The sequence below is a fragment of the Procambarus clarkii genome, chromosome 61 (assembly GCF_040958095.1).
Source record: "Procambarus clarkii isolate CNS0578487 chromosome 61, FALCON_Pclarkii_2.0, whole genome shotgun sequence".
NCBI classification, from domain to species: domain Eukaryota; kingdom Metazoa; phylum Arthropoda; class Malacostraca; order Decapoda; family Cambaridae; genus Procambarus; species Procambarus clarkii.
The window spans coordinates 15,531,259-15,551,172 of record NC_091210.1 but is presented as its reverse complement, the minus strand read 5'-3'; the positions used below and the strand labels follow the sequence as shown (position 1 = coordinate 15,551,172).

Sequence of the window (19,914 nt, the reverse complement as noted above, 5' to 3'; positions counted from 1 at the left end):
CTCTGACATGGATCTTGGTGCCAGTTTTTTTTTTCTTGGCTGGCAATAGTCTTTTTATTCCTCTTGTTCTGCCGGCTTTACTATTACTGTCACTACTATCGCAGTGAGTAGAACCTAGGAACGCGCTATTTTCATCTGATTTCATATCCTATATCACCACATGCACAGTATGTAATAGTTTCAATATGTATAAGCTGATACTGGTGTTATGTACCTTTTTATTAACTGTGCCATTTTATTTCAGAATACTGGAGGGCTTTTTGGTAATCAGAACAAACCTGGAGGATTCCTCTCCAATCAGAACACAAGTGGAGGTCTCTTTGGCAGTAAACCAGCTGGCATAACCCAACCACTTTCTACAGGCTTCGGCACCACATCGGCTGTAACCCCTTTTGGCCAGGCCACTAACACCAGTGCAGGAGGGGGGCTCTTTGGGGCCCAGAATACTCAGAATAAGACAGGAATATTTTCTGGATTTAGTAAGTTAATTTATTTGAAAAGCAATTCATCTGAATACTCTTATCAAGTAGTGTAAATAAGTCTATCAATCCTTACGTGAATGTCTTGAGTTTAGACTTCAGTGTTATAATCAAGGCTAGAGGGCTTGCATTTTTTTATGAGACACTTAGCTGTTATGAATGTTATTGTGTGTCTAAGCAGCATAGCGGCCTCCATACACCACTTCCAAACGATGGTACCTCGCTTGACAAGATTCCTCATACCAGCATACGATGCACATCGCTAATTCTAGCCACAATGCTGCTGTTATCAGAATCCTGGTCACTGTCCTGTAAATTAATCATATTCTACGAGTTTATTTTTATTTTGTGAAGGAACACGAGAAGTCATTTCAAGATGCTTAGAGGGGACCAAACATTGGCAGAGTGCTGTGGCTGTCTGCCTAGTGCTGTAAACATCATGAAAAGCTTTATAATAATAATAGCCCCCTGATATCTGAACATAGTTGAAATCAATTTATCTTGCCAAACCCCTTCCCCCCCCCCAAAAAAAAAATATTTTAGTATGAAAAAATGCAAATTAGTACAAAGGGCATCAAGTGCTAAGTATTATTTTTTAATGAAAATGTGAAGTTAATTTGCTGATAAATTTGTTTACCTTTTTCAGACAACAATTCTAGTTTTGGGAGCACGGGTCTCTTTGGGCAGACGAACAATCAGCAAAAGCCTGGTGGTGCGATCTCCTTTGGTCAGTTTGGAAGCACAAATACCATGGGACAAACGCTGGGCACAAACACCGGAACTGGCCTCTTTAATCCCAGTGGCGTGAACACGAATGTCGGCATGACCGGCACTGGTCTCCTCAACACGAACTCGGGTACGTAGCAACATTATATGTCCAAGTGTCTTTTCAATCAAAATTGTGCTTAACATTATAATATTATAATACTGCCCAAGACGCTATGTGTGTAAATGGCTTTGCAAGTGTGTAATACTTGCAAAATATTACACACTTGTAATACCAATGAACAAATCATAGCTCAGTCGATTAAGGCAGTGTCTGGGATGCTCCTGGATGCAGGTTCGAATCCTCGTCACGGCCCTTGTGGATTTGTTCATTTGATGCATCACGTTAGTGTGATCTGTGTGTGTGTTGTAATACCAATCTTGTGTAATCTCACAAACCCATTGTATCTTCTTGTAAATCAAGATTATAATTATATATTATTATTAGCATTCAAGTTTGTTTAATTGTAAATGTTTATTTATTAGGAAAGGGATATACTTAGCACAGCTGTTATGCACATTAAGTAAGTTCGTTGTGTGCTATACTCTTATGTACTTCCTTTGTGCCTCCGAGAAAAACAATTATAAAGTCTGTTACTTAGAGATACTCTGCACTGTTTAATTTTTAATTGATGGGATATAATGCATGAAGTTTAAAAGCAGGTTAAATTTCACTCATTTCAATCTTCCGTTCCATCCCAAATCCTTATCCTGATCCCTTCTAAGTGCTCTATAGTCATAATTGATTGACGCTTTCTCCTGATAGTTCCTTCCCTTCAATTGTTTTGTGATTGGCAGTATGTAAATGCCAAATTTTAACAGGTATAAAAGATTATACTGTATTTACTACTTGCTCTTGAAACTGGTAGGTCCTGTAAGTAAATACTGGTTTTGAAACAGGGGTGTTTTCCCTGATATAAATATATATCTATACATCTCTAATGCGTTATGTGTGGTTTCCTCCGAGGCTAAGGGTCCCCTTCTTCCAGCCAGAGGTGGTACTCCCTTCCTATATAAATATATAACAAATATAGAGCAAATTATTTTGTAACACAATAGATGTGGGATCACTTGATTGTTTCAAGCATAGGTTTGACATGTATATGAATGAGTTTAGGTGGGGCATAAATCAGAACTATAAACTATTTGGTAGAGTACAAGGGTATCGTCTAAACCCAGATGCGGTTGAAGTACGTAGTTCAGAAATGTAGTATATTGTATTTTTTGGGATAGGATGTGGAGATTATTTTCAGCCTATTATGCCTTTTAAAGGCTCGTTATTCAACTGCCCTCTCGAATAGTACACCACATTTTGATGTATGATATAACAGCCAAAATATATGTTCTAAATCATAGCAGCTAACAAAAATTAACTGGCTGTCATATTTTTGATTCGTGGGTCCTCAGTTAGGTTAAATTAGGTAAGGGCAAAAATAGTTCATAATTTTCGTGATGTGACAACTTTGGAGGACGGGCTGATTTATTAGTCATTAGCTTTAGAATATACTAAAATATAGAATTCATCATGTTTTCAGCATTTGGTATGCCTCAGCTAAATATGATGGGCAATGCTGGAGGAGGTATCTACACTGATCTGGGCAAGCTGGTGAAGGCAATGACGGAGAAACCAATTTTCGACATCCCGTTGGGCAGCACGACATCCTCATCGTCAGGTACGTGCGGGAGGAGTAGAGGAAGGTGGAAGGGGAAGAATGGGTAAGAGAAAAGAAGTGAGAAAGAGGTGTGAGGGAGAAGGAAGTTAAAAACATAGGAGGGAGAGAGAGAGGGGGAGGAGGAAAGTTTAGGTATAATAATTGTCTTTTTATGCCACAGATAGAAGCAGCAGTACATCAAGTAATGATCAAGGCAGCTCCAAGTTGCCTAGCTCCAGTCTGAAGCCCACTTACGTTCTCTCTCCATCGCTTGTCTCAAACAAACCGAAGCCAAAGCCGATAAATAAGGCCAACAACCAAGGGTACGTTTTATATCCCTTCGGCATTGCTGGCATTTTTGGTTATCTATTTTTTTCAAATTACTGTATAATTTTGGATCAGTCTCGTGTAGTGTCTTACCATTCGTGTATACCATGCTACCATGTTCATCCCATGACCCAGAACACCCCTTGTTCATCCCATAGCCCAGACCAACCCTTCTTCATCCCATGTCCCAGAACACTCCTTGTTCATCCCATAGCCCAGACCAACTCTTGTTCATCCCATGTCCCAGAACACTCCTTGTTCATCCCATAGCCCAGACCAACTCTTGTTCATCCCATGTCCCAGAACACCCCTTGTTCATCCCATAGCCCAGACCAACCCTTGTTCATCCCATAGCCCAGACCAACCCTTGTTCATCCCATGTCCCAGACCAACCCTTGTTCATCCCATGTCCCAGAACACCCCTTGTTCATCCCATACCCCAGACCAACCCTTGTTCATCCCATACCCCCAGAACATCCCTTGTTCATCCCATACCCCCAGAACATCCCTTGTTCATCCCATACCCCCAGAACATCCCTTGTTCATCCCATACCCCCAGAACATCCCTTGTTCATCCCATACCCCCAGAACATCCCTTGTTCATCCCATACCCCCAGAACATCCCTTGTTCATCCCATACCCCCAGAACATCCCTTGTTCATCCCATACCCCCAGAACATCCCTTGTTCATCCCATACCCCCAGAACATCCCTTGTTCATCCCATACCCCCAGAACATCCCTTGTTCATTCCATACCCCAGACCAACCCTTGTTCATCCCATACCCCAGACCAACCCTTGTTCATCCCATACCCCCAGAACACCCCTTGTTCATTCCATACCCCAGACCAACCCTTGTTCATTCCATACCCCCAGAACATCCCTTGTTCATCCCATACCCCCAGAACATCCCTTGTTCATCCCATACCCCCAGAACATCCCTTGTTCATCCCATACCCCCAGAACATCCCTTGTTCATCCCATACCCCCAGAACACCCCTTGTTCATCCCATATTTTCCCAGGAAAATAAACCTGGCATCACTTATTTGACCAATTCTCATTTGTATTTTTGTTATTACTCCATGTTTCCCAGTCTGCTGATATTTCTTATATTCTTTGTTAAATGCCCCACACTATCCATATACCATGTCACCCCTTCACTCTCTCACCACCTCTACTGTAAACTGCTGCTGGAAGACCTTTACAACCTTCGGCAATGTGTATACAAATGATTTTGACGATGAAGATTGGAAAGGGAGGTAGATTGAAGATCTGAGGGAGTCTATGCTATAAGTGGAAGATGACTACAAAGATTAGGAGATAATGAACCTGTGTGTATTTCATGGTGAAAATTGTTTAGTTATTCTCCGCACAGGAATGATCGTCATTGGCTGTTCAAAGGACTAGAAGACCCCAGCGAGGAAAGTTCAGAAGATTTCCTAAAGCCCAAGAAATATCCCAGTGTCAGAAAACTGAATCTTAAGGTATTCAAAGGAGTTAAAACCGATTCCGCCTCTTTAGGCAGCACGCCAGAGAGGGCGCACGGCAACTCAAGTAGTGATGCACCCTCTCCTCTTACCACGCCTATCAGCTCCCTGGGTGACAATTCCACGCTTCGTACTAGTGGTTCGCTCTCGCACGATAATTCTCCGACACCAGAAATAATCAAGGTTAGTTTAAATTTTATTCTGCGGTCTATGATGATTCCATTTGTCCCATTTCCAGGTGGTAGCTATGAAGCTCCACTTGGGGAGGAAATACTCTTGTGGAATATGCACCTGCCTCTCCTGGTGTTTTAATTTCAGGTGGGGGACTTGGGAATTGTTTGCCAGCTCCCCAAATCCACACCCGACACACTTCACTATTCAGAAGTGGGTTTTTGTTTTCTTGCATATCACCATGTCACCCTTAATGGTGTCTGGATAGAGCTGACTGGCCTTGCTTTTCAGCTCTGGCCAGGTTGTTTCTTTGGGTCACTTGACTTTACATTGATAGGTTAAGCAGTTGATTTAAAGTTTCAGATCAGTACAACTGGGTACTGCTAATATCCAGGAGGCTACGATAGATAGAGAATAGATAAATAGCATCTAGGCCCATGATGACTGTAAATAAGCAACTACCCTATACTGACAGCTCTAAATCTGAAGCTGGTGTAAGATTTGGGTTCGTCTTTTCCTGGTTTCAGCCACTGCAACAGTCTCTTATCGGATAGATTTTTACTGCTGAGCTCTCCTGTTTGCTCTTAGAGAGATTATTACACTTGTGGACTCTTTTATACTGTATATATGTGGAATTTGATTTTTTACCATTTTATTTATATCAAGAGCTTCACAGGGGCTGTTAACGTGTTGCATTTCTTTTGTCTTGATGGTGAGAGATTGTGCTCAACCACTTGGAGTAATTGGTAGAGCAACAGTCTCGCTTCTTGCTGGTCAGCGTTCAGTGCCTGATGAACCAAGGGATTGGGCACCATTCCTTCTGTTTTATCTCAGATACTTGTCCTCATGTCCCTTCCAAGTGCTATACAGTATAGTCATATTGGCTTAGTGCTTTCTCCACATAAATACCTTACCTCATACATTAGTACGTTTATAAAAGTGCAAGATTCCTCTAAATGGAGAATTTGAAACAGTGTGAGCATTATGAATAGTTTCTCTTGAGTTTTGATGCAAAATGGACCATAGATCCTTTTGTTTTTAAATCTTTCAGCTGTTTGCATTTTGATACAAAATATTGCCATTCTTTAATATTTAATGCCCTAATGAAAAATATGTAATGAGGTATCATTTTCCTTGACAGGGTCGAAGCAAGGTGAAGAGACTTAATTTGGTTGACAAACATGGGCAGATGAACGACACACTGGTGGACCTCAATGTGAACCACTTGAAGGTCACGGAGCCCGCTGATGACCATCCGGACGCAGATGATTTAGTTGACCACGATAAAACTGACCTGGATGCAGAGGCCAACAAGGAGAATAATGTTTCCCTCTTCAATTCTGTAGATGAAGAAGACCTTCCTGAGATCATTAATAGGTCTTCCGATAAACCACATCCTGCTGGTGAGTGAGCACTTTTGCAAGTCCCAACGCTGTTAAGCTAGATGATTATAATAGTTGATTGAACATATCTCATTTTAACATCTCTTCTACCTGCGTAATGCATTTAAAACATCGTAGAGATAATATGCATCTCATTGGGCACAACTTTCTGCATATTTGTATTCTTGATCTATTAGAATGCAATACATTATAATCTGACACTAATACTCTAACCTGACCTGATATATGTAATTTTAAATGATACATTGATGTATTCCAAGATGCTTTGTTAAATATATATCAATTCAATGAATACTGTTTGATCTGATCTGATATAATTTTTTTATGATATGGGAATTGGTACATAACTAGTATTATTTGTATATTATATTTTTTGTTGTATGTTCAGTATTAATGTAACTGCATTAGGTAAATATGAGAGCGGGGAATAAGCCTTGAATCCTTATTCCCTGAATATAGTTTTATTTTAAAGGGTTTGCTTCATGCAGGATGTTTTTTTCCAAAGGTTTCTGCCTATCTCAGGTTAATACAAAAAGGTTTGGCATCATTTAATTAAGCATTAACTAAAGTAGTAGAATAGAATAAGGAATGATAAAAATATGGAGTGATGCCTAGTGCAGAAGTTGATGAATCGTAGGATTAAATAGTGTTTTGAGACTGTTTGTTCACACCTTACCTTGAGGTTACCTTGAGGTTACCTTGAGGTGCTTCCGGGGCTTAGTGTCACTGCGGTCCGGTAGTCGACCAGGCCTCCTCCACGCCGGTAGTAGTGGTGAATAGTATGTTGATGTGAGATCATGAGAGGTGGGAGAGAATGAGTCTGTGGAGGTATTAGGAGGTTACCTTGACCTTGAGGTGCTTCCAGGGCTTAGCGTCCCCGCGGCCCGGTCGTCGACCAGGCCTCCTGGTTGCCGGACTGATCAACCAGGCTGTTGGACGCGGCTGCTCGCAGCCTGACGTATGGAGTGAGGAAATGTTTGCCATGTTTATACATGGCTATTTGATACATGTCCTTACGAAGAGGAAATATTGCTGTGAAATGTTTGCAGGTGGTTGGTGGCATGTATTTTCCATGTTTATTTCTGAAGGCATGGTGATTGGCTAACTGGAATTTTAATTAACCCTTACTACATATTCTTCTCTTATCTTCTTTTAGCTGAAGTCCTAACCTTGAAAGCGGGATAAGGATACAATAATGTTAACGAGAGCAGGGTAATGTGCTCTCTTTGTCTCTGTTTACAGGTGTCAAGTTAACTCGCTCCGGATACTACACGCTTCCCTCCTTGGATGATCTCGGAGAGATGGTCGACTCCGAAGGAAGATGTCTGGTGGAGAACTTCACTGTGGGAAGATATGGCTATGGCAACGTGTGCTTCCTAGGCGTGACGGACATAGCTAGCATTGACTTGGATGCTGTGGTGTTCATCTTGAGGAAGCAGATAGAGGTGTATCCTGAGGGCACTCAGAAACCTGGTCAGGGTCAGGAACTTAACAAACCTGCTGTTGTAAGTATGATTTGTCAATTTAAATATTTTGGGTTCATGGGATTCGGGAATCGGAGGACAATATAAATGTATTGCAAAATAATATTATGTATGTCAGTAACTGCTGAGAGTAAATTAGAATGGTTGTTTTGAACCTTCAGCATAATTTCAAATTAAATGTAGGAGAGATTCTTCATGTTTAGGTTGGGGTGTAAAGGGGCAGGGATTGGTGTGCAGAAAATTAACTGAGTACCTTGAGTCACTGGATTACCTGTGTCCAGTTTCAAGAGTTCTAATTTTTATAGTCTGGTCTGAGACTAGGCTATGTTAGTGGTAGCCTGGGTCCAGATTCATGAAGCGGTTACGCAAGTATTTATGAACGTGTACATCTTTCCTCAATCTTTGACGGCTTTGGTTACATTTATTAAACAGTTTACAAGCATGAAAACTTCCCAAATTAACTGTTGTTATTGTTAGAAACAGCCTCCTGGTACTTTGAAACTCATTAACTGTTTAATAATTGTAAACAAAGTCGCCAAAGAGTGAGAAAAGATGTACAGGTGCGTAAGTGCTTGCATAACTGCTTTGTGAATCTGGCCCCTGTTCAGTGAGGCTATTAATGGTTGGAGCCTTTAGTCTTGCATGGCTGTTGCAACCCATCTGTTCAGGCAACTTTTGCACACCTCATCTATTCCATCTTGAAACCTTTGTTTTGGCAACATTTCTTATGTTTACTTTTAGAAGGTTGAACTACAGTCTCCAGCTTCATGCCTTCTTTTGATAAGTACTTACTTTTAAAAGGTTGAAGGGCCGTCATCTTCCATTGTTCAAACCATTTGAAATTGTTCAAACTTTTGAAATCACTTCAGTCGCAAAACAAATTAAATGAATTTGTGTATGTACAAGTCTATTGACCTCTTTAATCACACACAGAGATCACACTAACGTGGTGCATCAAATAAACAAATCAACAAGGGCAGTGACGAGGATTCGAACCTGCGTCTGGGAGCATCCCAGACACTGCCTTAATCGACTGAGCTACGACAGGGTTAAAGAGAGGCTACGGGATCCAATAAGCTCAGTAGAACTTCAAGTTCAACCCTTTTAACCCTGTCGGAGCTCAGTCGATTAAGGCAGTGTCTGGGATGCTCCCAGATGCAGCTTCGAATCCTCGTCACTGCCCTTGTGAATTTGTTCACCTCTTTAATCAGTTGAATGCTTCCTTTAAGATATAATAATTCATTAATATCCTACGTGTCTTTTCAGATCACACTAGACTGTGTGTGGCCCATTGATAAGACAACACGTGAGGTGATCAAGTCGACTGAACGACTCGAGAGCATGTCGTGGGGGGATTACCTTGAGCGTCAGTGTGTAAAAATGGATGCCAACTTCATAGAATATCGCCCTGAAACTGGATCATGGGTCTTCAAGGTACAAGGATTTTAGTGTTGATGTAGATTATTTAAAATTGAAGATAGTGATTAACAAAGATTACAATATGCACACACACAGAGATCACAATAACGTGATGCATCAAATGAACAAATCCACAAGGGCCGTGACGATTAAGGCAGTGTCTGGGATGCTCCCGGACGCAGGTTCGAATCCTCGTCACGGCCCTTGTGGATTTGTTCATTACAATATGCACAAATTGCAGTGGTATGAGAGCAATTTGTTCTCTTGTATCAAGTCGTTTTCATTATTGGTAGAAAACCTATTGACATCTATCCGTAGTAGCGGCTAGATTGCATTGTTAATTTCGTCCTTCAATTGCTTAACTTTGGTGACTGATAATAATTGGTGTAGTATTGATTTACTGTTTCGTGTCAGTGATATATATCTTTATGACTTGATATTGTTTACACCAATTTTGTGAATTTCACGGCAACATTGGTGTGTGTTCAAATCGTGAGAATTTACTATGGATGTATTTTACTAACAAAAATCCTGATTATTGCTGTATAAAAGTTATAATTTTTATCCGAAAATATCCCATTCTGATAAAATATTGGTCCTTAGTGCATGCACAATATTTGATAATGTACACATAAATACATACTTATACATAGTGTACAGGATATATATATATATATATATATATATATATATATATATATATATATATATATATATATATATATATATTGAATATGAATTGGATAATAATTCCGTTTTAGTTAATTAAAATAATTTGTTGTCCAGATATTTTCCCCTTTTTATGCATGTATTTTTATACTGTATTATACAAATATTGGTTTATTTTTAAATGCATTTTCAGTTTTTGTGGCGTTTGATACATTGTGTAGCATAAACATTAATCATAGTCTAAGTTTTGTGCCACATGAACCTTTCAAGCCTCGGTGCTTCATATATACTTTGCTAGCAAGGCATTTGTCATATTTAAATATAATTGCCGTTATTACGTTAAATGAGTGTAACACAATCGCAGTTGTGGAAAAGCATGTTCGTGATATAAAACTGAAAATGCTTGTAATATTTCTGAATATTTTATGCCGCTAGAATAAAAATAATAAAATGCTGAAGTTCTGTATTCCGGCGGAGAATAATGGTGCTGGTTGTATACAGACAGACTTGTTATATATAACAATACATAATATATTAGGTGTAAGAAAATGTAAGGATCTTGTTGTCCTTTCTCAAATCGACCATTAATTAGTTCCCCCGTTCTTGATTCAAATCAGTCTTCACCTATGGTGTGCAGTGATTGTTTTTCTACTTTTAAATTTCTTGTACATCTGTGTACATAAAGTTATATTTATTTTATTTCTCATAAACCTATGTGGAGACTTTTAATATGCTGTACACTGTACTTAAGTTTTTCTGGGGAAGCCCTTTGATGGCTGTCTGATGCTATATCAGCCCATCCTCCTAAGGCTTTCCAACGTCAAAAAAATGGTTAATGTAAAGTGTCTTCTAACCTACCAGAGGACCCAAAACAGAAAATGGGACAATACGTCACTTTCGTGAGCTGCTTCCATTTTCTGGTACGACAATTGTTGGCCTTGTGTAACACACACGAGCGAAAAGAAACGTTCTTTGCAGAAGGACAGGTTGGCTATGTTGCCGATGTGGCTGACGGGAGCCACTGGGGATAATCTAGAACTGGGCATTTTATTACATTCATCACTTGCACACAGAAATCACACTAACGTGATGCATCAAATGAACAAGTCCACAAGGGCCGTGACGAACATTCATCACTTGTTTTTCCTTGTACAGTTGTATTAATTTTTTCGTAATTGTTTTATTTTTTATTATATGGAAGTTTCATGCATTGTTGTCGATGGCAAGAAAGGATAAAATTTAGTGTCTTGATGAATAGACAGTATTAGTAACTCAAATTGCTGTTAAAAATGACAACTTTCAGAAAGAAGAAAGTCACTTTTCAGAATTGAGAGATGGTTAGCTTAAAAAAAATGACAGCTTTCAGAAATAAGTGTGTTTAATATCGCTCTTATTTCTCTCGAGTTGACAAGGAGACGGGAACATAATTTATGCAGTGTTGTGCAGGAGACGTTTACGTACCTGGAGTGTCCCTGGAGAGGACTTCGGGAGTTGTTCTACTCCCCAAGCCCAGCCTGAGGTCCAGGATGTAGTTAAATGTGGTGGGCTAGCTTAGATGTTTTGTGTGTGGGATATAAGGCAAGTATGAGGAGACGGTACTAAAACCAGTATGACTAGTATTTGGCAGGGATATGAGGACAAGGTGGCATGGAACAGTGGGAAGGAATAGTGCCTAACCACTGGACCATCGGGGATCGAATGCCGACCTGCAAGAAGCGAGACGTGTTGTATGGACCTGTTAAAGTGATTGTGTGCGCGGAAGTGATGTCTGAATGCTTATATAATAATGTACATAATTCTTGTAACTAAGAGCTGCCTTCCAATAAATATATAAATGATATTATAGTTATCTGTTTACATACATGCCGATCTAGCTTTAAATGAGACTACAGTAATGTGTTTTCATTTTAATTAACTTAGATGCAGGCTCATTTCATTATATAGCTGATTATATAGCTGATATAGCGGAAGCTGATCAGGCTAACATGCATAAATGTATTGTTTGCTATGTCTGTATTCATTAATTAAGATACTGTATTGTGATATTATGTGATATTTTAACTAATTGGAAATATCTGTACCTGTACTTTTATGCTTAATAAAATACTGAATTTAAACTGTGTAGTGGAAGTAGGGGTGGAAGATGTTGGTAATGCATGAATAACGAAGTCAAACGTAATTGTGCAATAAGATTTGTGGAAGCTTATCTGGAGCTTACCTTTAGAGGGTTTCGAGAGTTCTTCTACTCCCCGAGCCCAGCCTGAGGCCAGGCTCGACTTGTGATAACTTGGTCCAACAAGCTGTTGTTTGCAGCTGCCCATAAGCCCACACATCCACTACAGCCTGGTTGGTCCAGTACTTCTTGCAAGAATTTATCTAATAGGTTCTTGAAGAAGTCCACCTTTGTGGACGATGATGTTACACAACCAGCATTATGAAAATGGTGAGGTGGAGAAGGAGTACGTACTGGAGAGATCCCAAGTTACTCTAAGGAGAACGCATCAGATCCAGAAGAGATAATTGATATGCCTGTATAATTTTAATTGTTTATTTTTGTCCTCTGATTTGGAATCCGAAGTTTAGATAGATTGGTAAAATAAGTTAGCTATTGTTCGGAACAAAATTAGTAAAAAAAGGACCTAATATTATGAAAAAATATTTGTTAGAAAATGGGAGCTACTGTTTGGGTCTATCTTGAGGTTATCTTGAGATGATTTCGGGGCTTTAGTGTCCCCGCGGCCCGGTCCTCGACCAGGCCTCCACCCCCAGGAAGCAGCCCGTGACAGCTGACTAACTAGAAGAAATGTAAAGATCGAGTTGGGTATAGAGTATTAGAGTTGAAGGATAGGAACGAAACAAGATTTTTGAAGATGGAATTGTAGGTCGAGTATTATTATGATACTGTAGCGAAAATAAGGAGCACCGTAAAACTGGAATAGCAGGACATGGAGCACTGTGAAACTGGAATAGCAGGACATGGAGCACCGTGAAACTGGAATAGCAGGACATGGAGCACTGTGAAACTGGAATAGCAGGACATGGAGCACCGTTAAACTGGAATAGCAGGACATGGAGCACCGTGAAACTGGAATAGCAGGACATGGAGCACCGTGAAACTGGAATAGCAGGACATGGAGCACTGTGAAACTGGAATAGCAGGACATGGAGCACTGTGAAACTGGAATAGCAGGACATGGAGCACCGTTAAACTGGAATAGCAGGACATGGAGCACCGTGAAACTGGAATAGCAGGACATGGAGCACTGTTAAACTGGAATAGCAGGACACTGAGCACCGTAAAACTGGAATAGCAGGACATGGAGCACCGTAAAACTGGAATAGCAGGACATGGAGCACCGTAAAACTGGAATAGCAGGACATGGAGCACCGTGAAACTGGAATAGCAGGACACGGAGCACCGTGAAACTGGCATAGCAGGACACGGAGCACCGTGAAACTGGCATAGCAGGACACGGAGCACCGTGAAACTGGCATAGCAGGACACAGAGCACCGTGAAACTGGCATAGCAGGACACGGAGCACCGTGAAACTGGCATAGCAGGACACGGAGCACCGTAAAACTGGAATAGCAGGACATGGAGCACCGTAAAACTGGAATAGCAGGACATGGAGCACCGTAAACCTGGAATAGCAGGACATGGAGCACCGTGAAACTGGAATAGCAGGACATGGAGCACTGAAATTGAAGTGCTAGAACATGCCAATGCTATTAAGCAGCACTAGTAGGTTAAGGAACACGTTAAGATTGTTAAAGAGCCCAAATTCTCATTATACCGTACTTAAAAAATCATTTTAAAAACATCACGCAAAGATATCATAACCGAGAGTCGTGAAGTAGAGCCTTGTGATGGATAGGAATGACACGGGCCAGTGAAGGAAAGCATGAAGATTAGAAAAATGATGGAATGACCTCGTTGAGGTCACTCTACAGGTCAACGGGACACGGGAGACATCTCCCGTCACGCAGGGTGCAGTCGCACCTCCACAGATCTCCAGAATCAGCTCTTGATACTGGTAATGGTTTAAAAGGGCCACCATTTACGGGCTATTCATGCCCGTGCCACCTTTTGGATGGCTTAATCTTCATCAATCAGGTCAACGGGAAAGTTAGGTAATGTGGTGATGTAACTAGTTTAGAGGTAATGAGGCTTTATTTAATGGCGTTGATTTGGCATGATGTCTTGCAGTTGTTGGAGTTGCTGGTGATTTTAATAGTTTTAATTGCAGTAGGTTTCTTAATTGTAATAGATATTCATTTAGTGTTTTTTCTGTTACAATGTAACTTTTAACTGCTACTGCTACACTTTTAACTTTGTGCTCAAGTATTTTTACATGCTATTTGTAGGCAATCTTAGGTTTGTCTGCATTTATACTGAAACTGCATGTATTTTATCCCCTGGTAGGACTAATAAATCAAAATATGGCCTTTAATTCTGTAATCAGGATGGAAAATTTGGGAGCAGCCCCTTAATCCTTACAAAAAAAAAAAAAAATTCCTTGGAAATAAAGGGAATATCCTGTAACTAATTTACATATTAATGTAGTATGTGGCTTACATATTTAATCTAAGATATCAACATTACTAACAAAAATGTTCTTGATTCTTAACTCTTGGACGATATCATGTAACACTCTTTGGTTAACCCATCATAAATGTGTCTTAAATTATGACATTCTAAAGCCTTTTTCACTAAAACGTTATGAGAATTGAGTTCTAATAAATCCATGTAATTATTACAATTTGATATCTCTCCGGATGTTATATATAACATAATTAAGTTATAAACGTTGTTATTTTACATACAAATTAATGGGAAGATTTTTAGAGGATGAGATACCATTTTGCTGACGAATATGTTTTAAAAATATTAAGTTTGAGACCATTTCTGTTTTTTGGTTTTTCACTTTTATTGTGTTTTTCTTGACTTCATCATGAAAATAAAATGTAAAATTAAAGGTTACAGTAACACTCCAAATTTCAGGACTGATATTGATATCGGATTTTTTTATTACTGTAATATGAAATTCTGTATGTCCGAGGACGGTACTGTATTTGATTTTTTTCCTTTTTTTGTAACTCATTTGCATATAAGAATGAAAATACAATAATAATTTAAGAATTGCACATAGTGGTGAACCAAGGTTAAGGGAATTAGTGCTTCAAGAGTTAAGAATACCGAGTTATATATTAAGAAGTTACTATAGGGACATTTTTCAAATGTTATATATAGTATTAACTAATTCATATGACACATAAGCACCGCCCTCTGCTTTACCAAAGAGAACTAGCAGCATTTATTGCTCAGAATTTGTATAATAGTTTAGAAGTATCACTGTAGGGTTTTGATTGAATAAAGATTGGTTTATGTACAATTTTTTGTAATATCCTGACACTGAGGATCGCTCAAGAATACTTTTGTGTAATTTATTTGCAGCCTGAAATACATGTGCATTATTATATACAGTATATATAAAGTAACCCAACCCCCCCGGTTGGTAGCCGGTCGGCCAAGCGGACAGCACGCTGGACTTGTGATCCTGTGGTCCTGGGTTCGATCCCAGGCGCCGGCGAGAAACAATGGGCAGAGTTTCTTTCACCCTATGCCCCTGTTACCTAGCAGTAAAATAGGTACCTGGGTGTTAGTCAGCTGTCACGGGCTGCTTCCTGGGGGTGGAGGCCTGGTCGAGGATCAGGCTGCGGGGACACTAAAAAAAAAAAAGCCCTGAAATCATCTCAAGATAACCTCCCTTCACACAAAAATTAAATTAAAAGTGACATGTTTTGGTCCATTCAGGATTCTTATGAAGTCTTACTACTTGATAAAGTTCTTTTATCAAGGACCTTTATTAAGACTTGATTCTTGAGAATGAAGAATTTTTTATTATTTTTAAGTCTTGCTAGTTGATAAAGGTTCAGAATGGACCGAAGTGTTAGTACAAGTGCTTTCATTTCTTACGAGTGGGACATGTGTTTTATTTAAGCTACCTTATTGCAAAGTATTCTCTGTGCTATTCAATATAGTTTGTGTGTTAGTCCAGGGTGTATTGTAGTAAGCAACTTGGGCAGAGATGAGTAGCTGAAGATAAAGAAGGTCAGAAAGATATATAATAGACATATAATAGTTAATAAACTCATTTCTGGCGACATGGTCTGATGGCTGAGTGGACAGCACTCAGGGTTCATAAGAACAAAGGCAACCGCAGAAGGCCTATTGGCCCATACGAGGCAGCTCCTATTTATAACCACCCAATTCCACTCGTATACATGTCCATGTTCGTAGTCCTAAGGTTCTGGGTTAGATTCCCGGCGGAGGCGGAAACAAATGGGCAGAGTTTCACCCTGATGCCCTTGTTCACCTAGCAGTAAATGGTACCTGGGAGTTAGACAGCTGCTATGGGCTGCTTCCTGGGGATGTGTAATAAAAAGGAGGCCTGGTCGAAGGACCGGGCCATGGGGATGCTAAGCCCCGAAATCATCTCAAGATAGCATCATAAATTCAGTTTTGGTTTAAATACCACAATAGAAATGATAAAGAAAATGTGAGCATTTTCTTGGCTGGTTAAATCATTTAATTGGAACAAGTAGGGTTTAAATGGAGTTATTATTTAAATAATGAAACTGAATATCATCTGGATCATTGAGTAGGATACATACTACCTTAAGTTACCTTGAGATGATTTTGAGGTTTAGCATCACTGCAGGCCGGTCATCAACCAGGCCTCTGTTGCTGGACTGGTCAACCAGGCTGTTGGATGCGGCAAAGTGGACTGGATAACTACTAAGTGTTGTCAGTGCATTCATTCAGGTGCATGGAGTTATTTGTCTTGAGACGTTAGATGTGATTGCTGCTGGAGCTTGAGTAAGGTCAGTAGAAGCGTGGAACTAATAGTATACACAGGCTGCATCCCCAAGTACTCACCTAATTGTGCTTGCGGGGGTTGAGCTTTGGCTCTTTGGTCAAGTTAAATTAAAGTAAAGATGACGCTGAACCCCTCTCACAGAATCAAATGCTTACCATAATTTAGGGTGGTGATCTAAATTAAATTTGTAACTCGGCGAGTTTAAAACCCGAGTCGGGATAAAATGATGACGTTATAGCGAGGTCTTGCACCTTGTGCATACAATACATAAAACACATTTTCTCTCTTAATGTGGATGGGATACGATGGGTTGCCTTATGTTAATTTAGGTTTACTTAATTAAAGAGTAGTGATGACAGTAGCAAAACTTTGTGTAAGTCTTAGACTCTGCTCTTTTGGAGCACAGAATTAGTTGGAATTTGTTATAGGTAATTAAAATTGATCAATAATTCAATAGGTAATGAAAAATGTGAAATTCTTGCATTTGAATGTGTGCCCAAGTTGGCCATTTGAATGTGTGCCCAAGTTGACCATTTGAATGTGTGCCCAAGTTGACCATTTGAATGTGAGCCCAAGTTGACCATTTGAATGTGTGCCCAAGTTGACCATTTGAATGTGAGCCCAAGTTGACCATTTGAATGTGAGCCCAAGTTGACCATTTGAATGTGAGCCCAAGTTGACCATTTGAATGTGAGCCCAAGTTGACCATTTGAATGTGTGCCCAAGTTGGCCCATTTGAATGTGAGCCCAAGTTGACCATTTGAATGTGAGCCCAAGTTGACCATTTGAATGTGAGCCCAAGTTGACCATTTGAATGTGTGCCCAAGTTGACCATTTGAATGTGGCCAATAACGGAAAGCTTAGTTTTGTACAGTCGTTAGAAAATTTGTGTTCAGTTCTAGCGTTTGCTAGCCGAGTTGACTAACTTCTGGGTTACTTATTTACTGTTTGGTGAACAGGGGCATATGATGAAACGAAACATTCCTAACCATTTCTATCCTACCCGGGAATCCATCCTGGGATCCCCAATAATGAATTGAGAATTAAGCCAACTACTCTTTGAGACTAATTGTATGCCCTAATTTTTATTAAAAATTAAATTAGTTAAATTAAAAAGATCCTAATTTTGGTCAGGTAAACATTTGAATAATTATTTTTATGTGATTACAAATTTGAAGTTTGTAATTTTTTCTGCCTCAAATGTTTTAGGTAAAGCATTTCTCGAAGTACGGCTTGCAAGAGGATAACGACGAGGAGGATATGGCGACCATCCCTCCCAAGACCAACCAGATCCAGCCAATCCCACCTCAGAGTGGAGCTGCGACTCAGCTTCCTGCTCTACCCATGCACATCTCGGTTCCTCCGGTGACGTCTCTTACGTCACCCCCGCAGTTCGGACTTGGCCAGATGACCATGCCAAGCTTAGCTTCCAAGCAGGTGAGTTGTTGCTCATTTTGCTTCTTTCACACATCATAGGTTACTATTTTTGTTTTTGAAGTGGAATGAGCAATGGCAATACACTATTACACACAGAGATCACATTAACGTGATGCATCAAATGAACAAATCCACAAGGGGGGATTTGTCGCTCAGTCGATTAAGGCAGTGTCTGGGATGCTCCCGGACGCAGGTTCGAATCCTCGTCACGGCCCTTGTGGATTTGTTCAGCAATGGCAATAATTATTTTTTGATGCACTGAAATTAAATAAGCATATAGGTACAGTGTACATGTTAATAAAAACATTCAAAAAACAAAACTTTTAGATTGGATAATGTTACTAATAATCTCATTTCTTCTACATATTAAATTTTGTTCACTCGATGCTAACTTAATTAATTATTTAACAGTTTCTAAATGTCATTGTTGCTGACTGAATTTATATATATGTCTAGGTTCATTGTAATCTCTGATGAGTCACTCTTTGGTACAAAAGTTGAGAATTAATAATATTACGAGGTAATATTTCACACGCTCAGGAATTGGTTGGGGTTTTGAGTGGAGGCACTTTTGCTTACCCCTTTCACGATTTGCCCTTTGGGCTGAACCATGAGCCCCAGACTCGTCACCAGTGGTTCTTAAATGGCATCCTAAGGTTCCCCAACGTCGAGAAACTGTCGTAGTAAAGTGCCCTATCCTAACCTACTAGAGGACCTAAAACAAAAAATGGAATAGTATGTCAATTTCGTGAGCCGCTACAATTTTCTAGTAGCGGCCTTGGGTAGAGTATACGTCAAAATGTGACCCTTTCTATAAGAGGGCAGGTTGCCTTGTGAGCTTTAGCTGCATGGGATCAGTGATAGCTACCTACTGGAGCCGGTTAGCCGAGCGGACAGCATGCTGGACATGTGATCCTGTGGTTCCGGGTTCGATCCTGGGCGCCGGCGAGAAACAATGGGCAGAGTTTTTTTCACCCTATGCCCCTGTTACATAGCAGTAAAATAGGTACCTGGGTGTTAGTCAGCTGTCACGGGCTGCTTCCTGGGGGTGGAGGCCTGGTCGAGGACCGGGCCGCGGGGACACTAAAGCCCCGAAATCATCTCAAGATAACCTCAAGATAACCTTGACAACTGCTTAGTTGGGCTATCAATCACACTACTTATCTGCTATGCAATTTCAGATTTTTTTGGATTAGATTTTTTGGTTCTTGTTAATGTGGAAAATTCTTGACTCTAGCCTGCTCAATTGCTTTAGTGATTGGGGGTTGGTAATTAGTCAGCTTCAGAGGCTACATATTTTTGAGCCATTATTTGTATGTTATTGTTCTGATGTGCCCATGATCAGGGCCTTGCATCTTTACTTTCTAGACACTGATATTTTTGTAGTGCATAAACTCTCATTTGTTATCCCCTCTTAATACGAAAGATTAACTCTGACTAGTTTTGAGAGTCATACAGGCAGCCCACTGTTGTCATACATACTACAGTGGGCTGCTTGTCTGTATGACAACAGTATGTCTGTCATACATATTACTCACACAGCCCACTGTAGTTTGTTTTTACTGTCTCCCCAAAAAAGACGTGTTGCCCATTCACAGGGCAGGATGCAGAGAAAATGTTTCAAGTAGGTCTTTATGGGGCCAGAAGTTAGGGCCTTGAATTACTATTGCATAGTTAGCACGATTATAAATTATAAATTGTATTAGTCTGAACATTTGTGAACTTGTTGTATTATATAC

General features: G+C 40.0%; 1 protein-coding gene across 10 annotated transcripts in view; it reads left to right on the top strand.

Annotated features, from left to right (window-relative positions):
• LOC123774367 (nuclear pore complex protein Nup98-Nup96) overlaps positions 1–19,914 on the top strand; it is a 53,986-nt gene that overhangs the window by 15,633 nt on the left and 18,439 nt on the right. For all 10 annotated transcript variants that reach the window (XM_045768556.2, XM_045768557.2, XM_045768546.2 and 7 more), the window contains 9 exons: positions 245–479; positions 1,126–1,335; positions 2,780–2,917; positions 3,078–3,219; positions 4,599–4,893; positions 6,023–6,284; positions 7,527–7,789; positions 9,035–9,202; positions 17,948–18,175. In XM_045768556.2, coding sequence (XP_045624512.2) covers positions 245–479; positions 1,126–1,335; positions 2,780–2,917; positions 3,078–3,219; positions 4,599–4,893; positions 6,023–6,284; positions 7,527–7,789; positions 9,035–9,202; positions 17,948–18,175 — 1,941 coding nt within the window. The remainder of the gene's footprint in view (positions 1–244; positions 480–1,125; positions 1,336–2,779; positions 2,918–3,077; positions 3,220–4,598; positions 4,894–6,022; positions 6,285–7,526; positions 7,790–9,034; positions 9,203–17,947; positions 18,176–19,914) is intronic.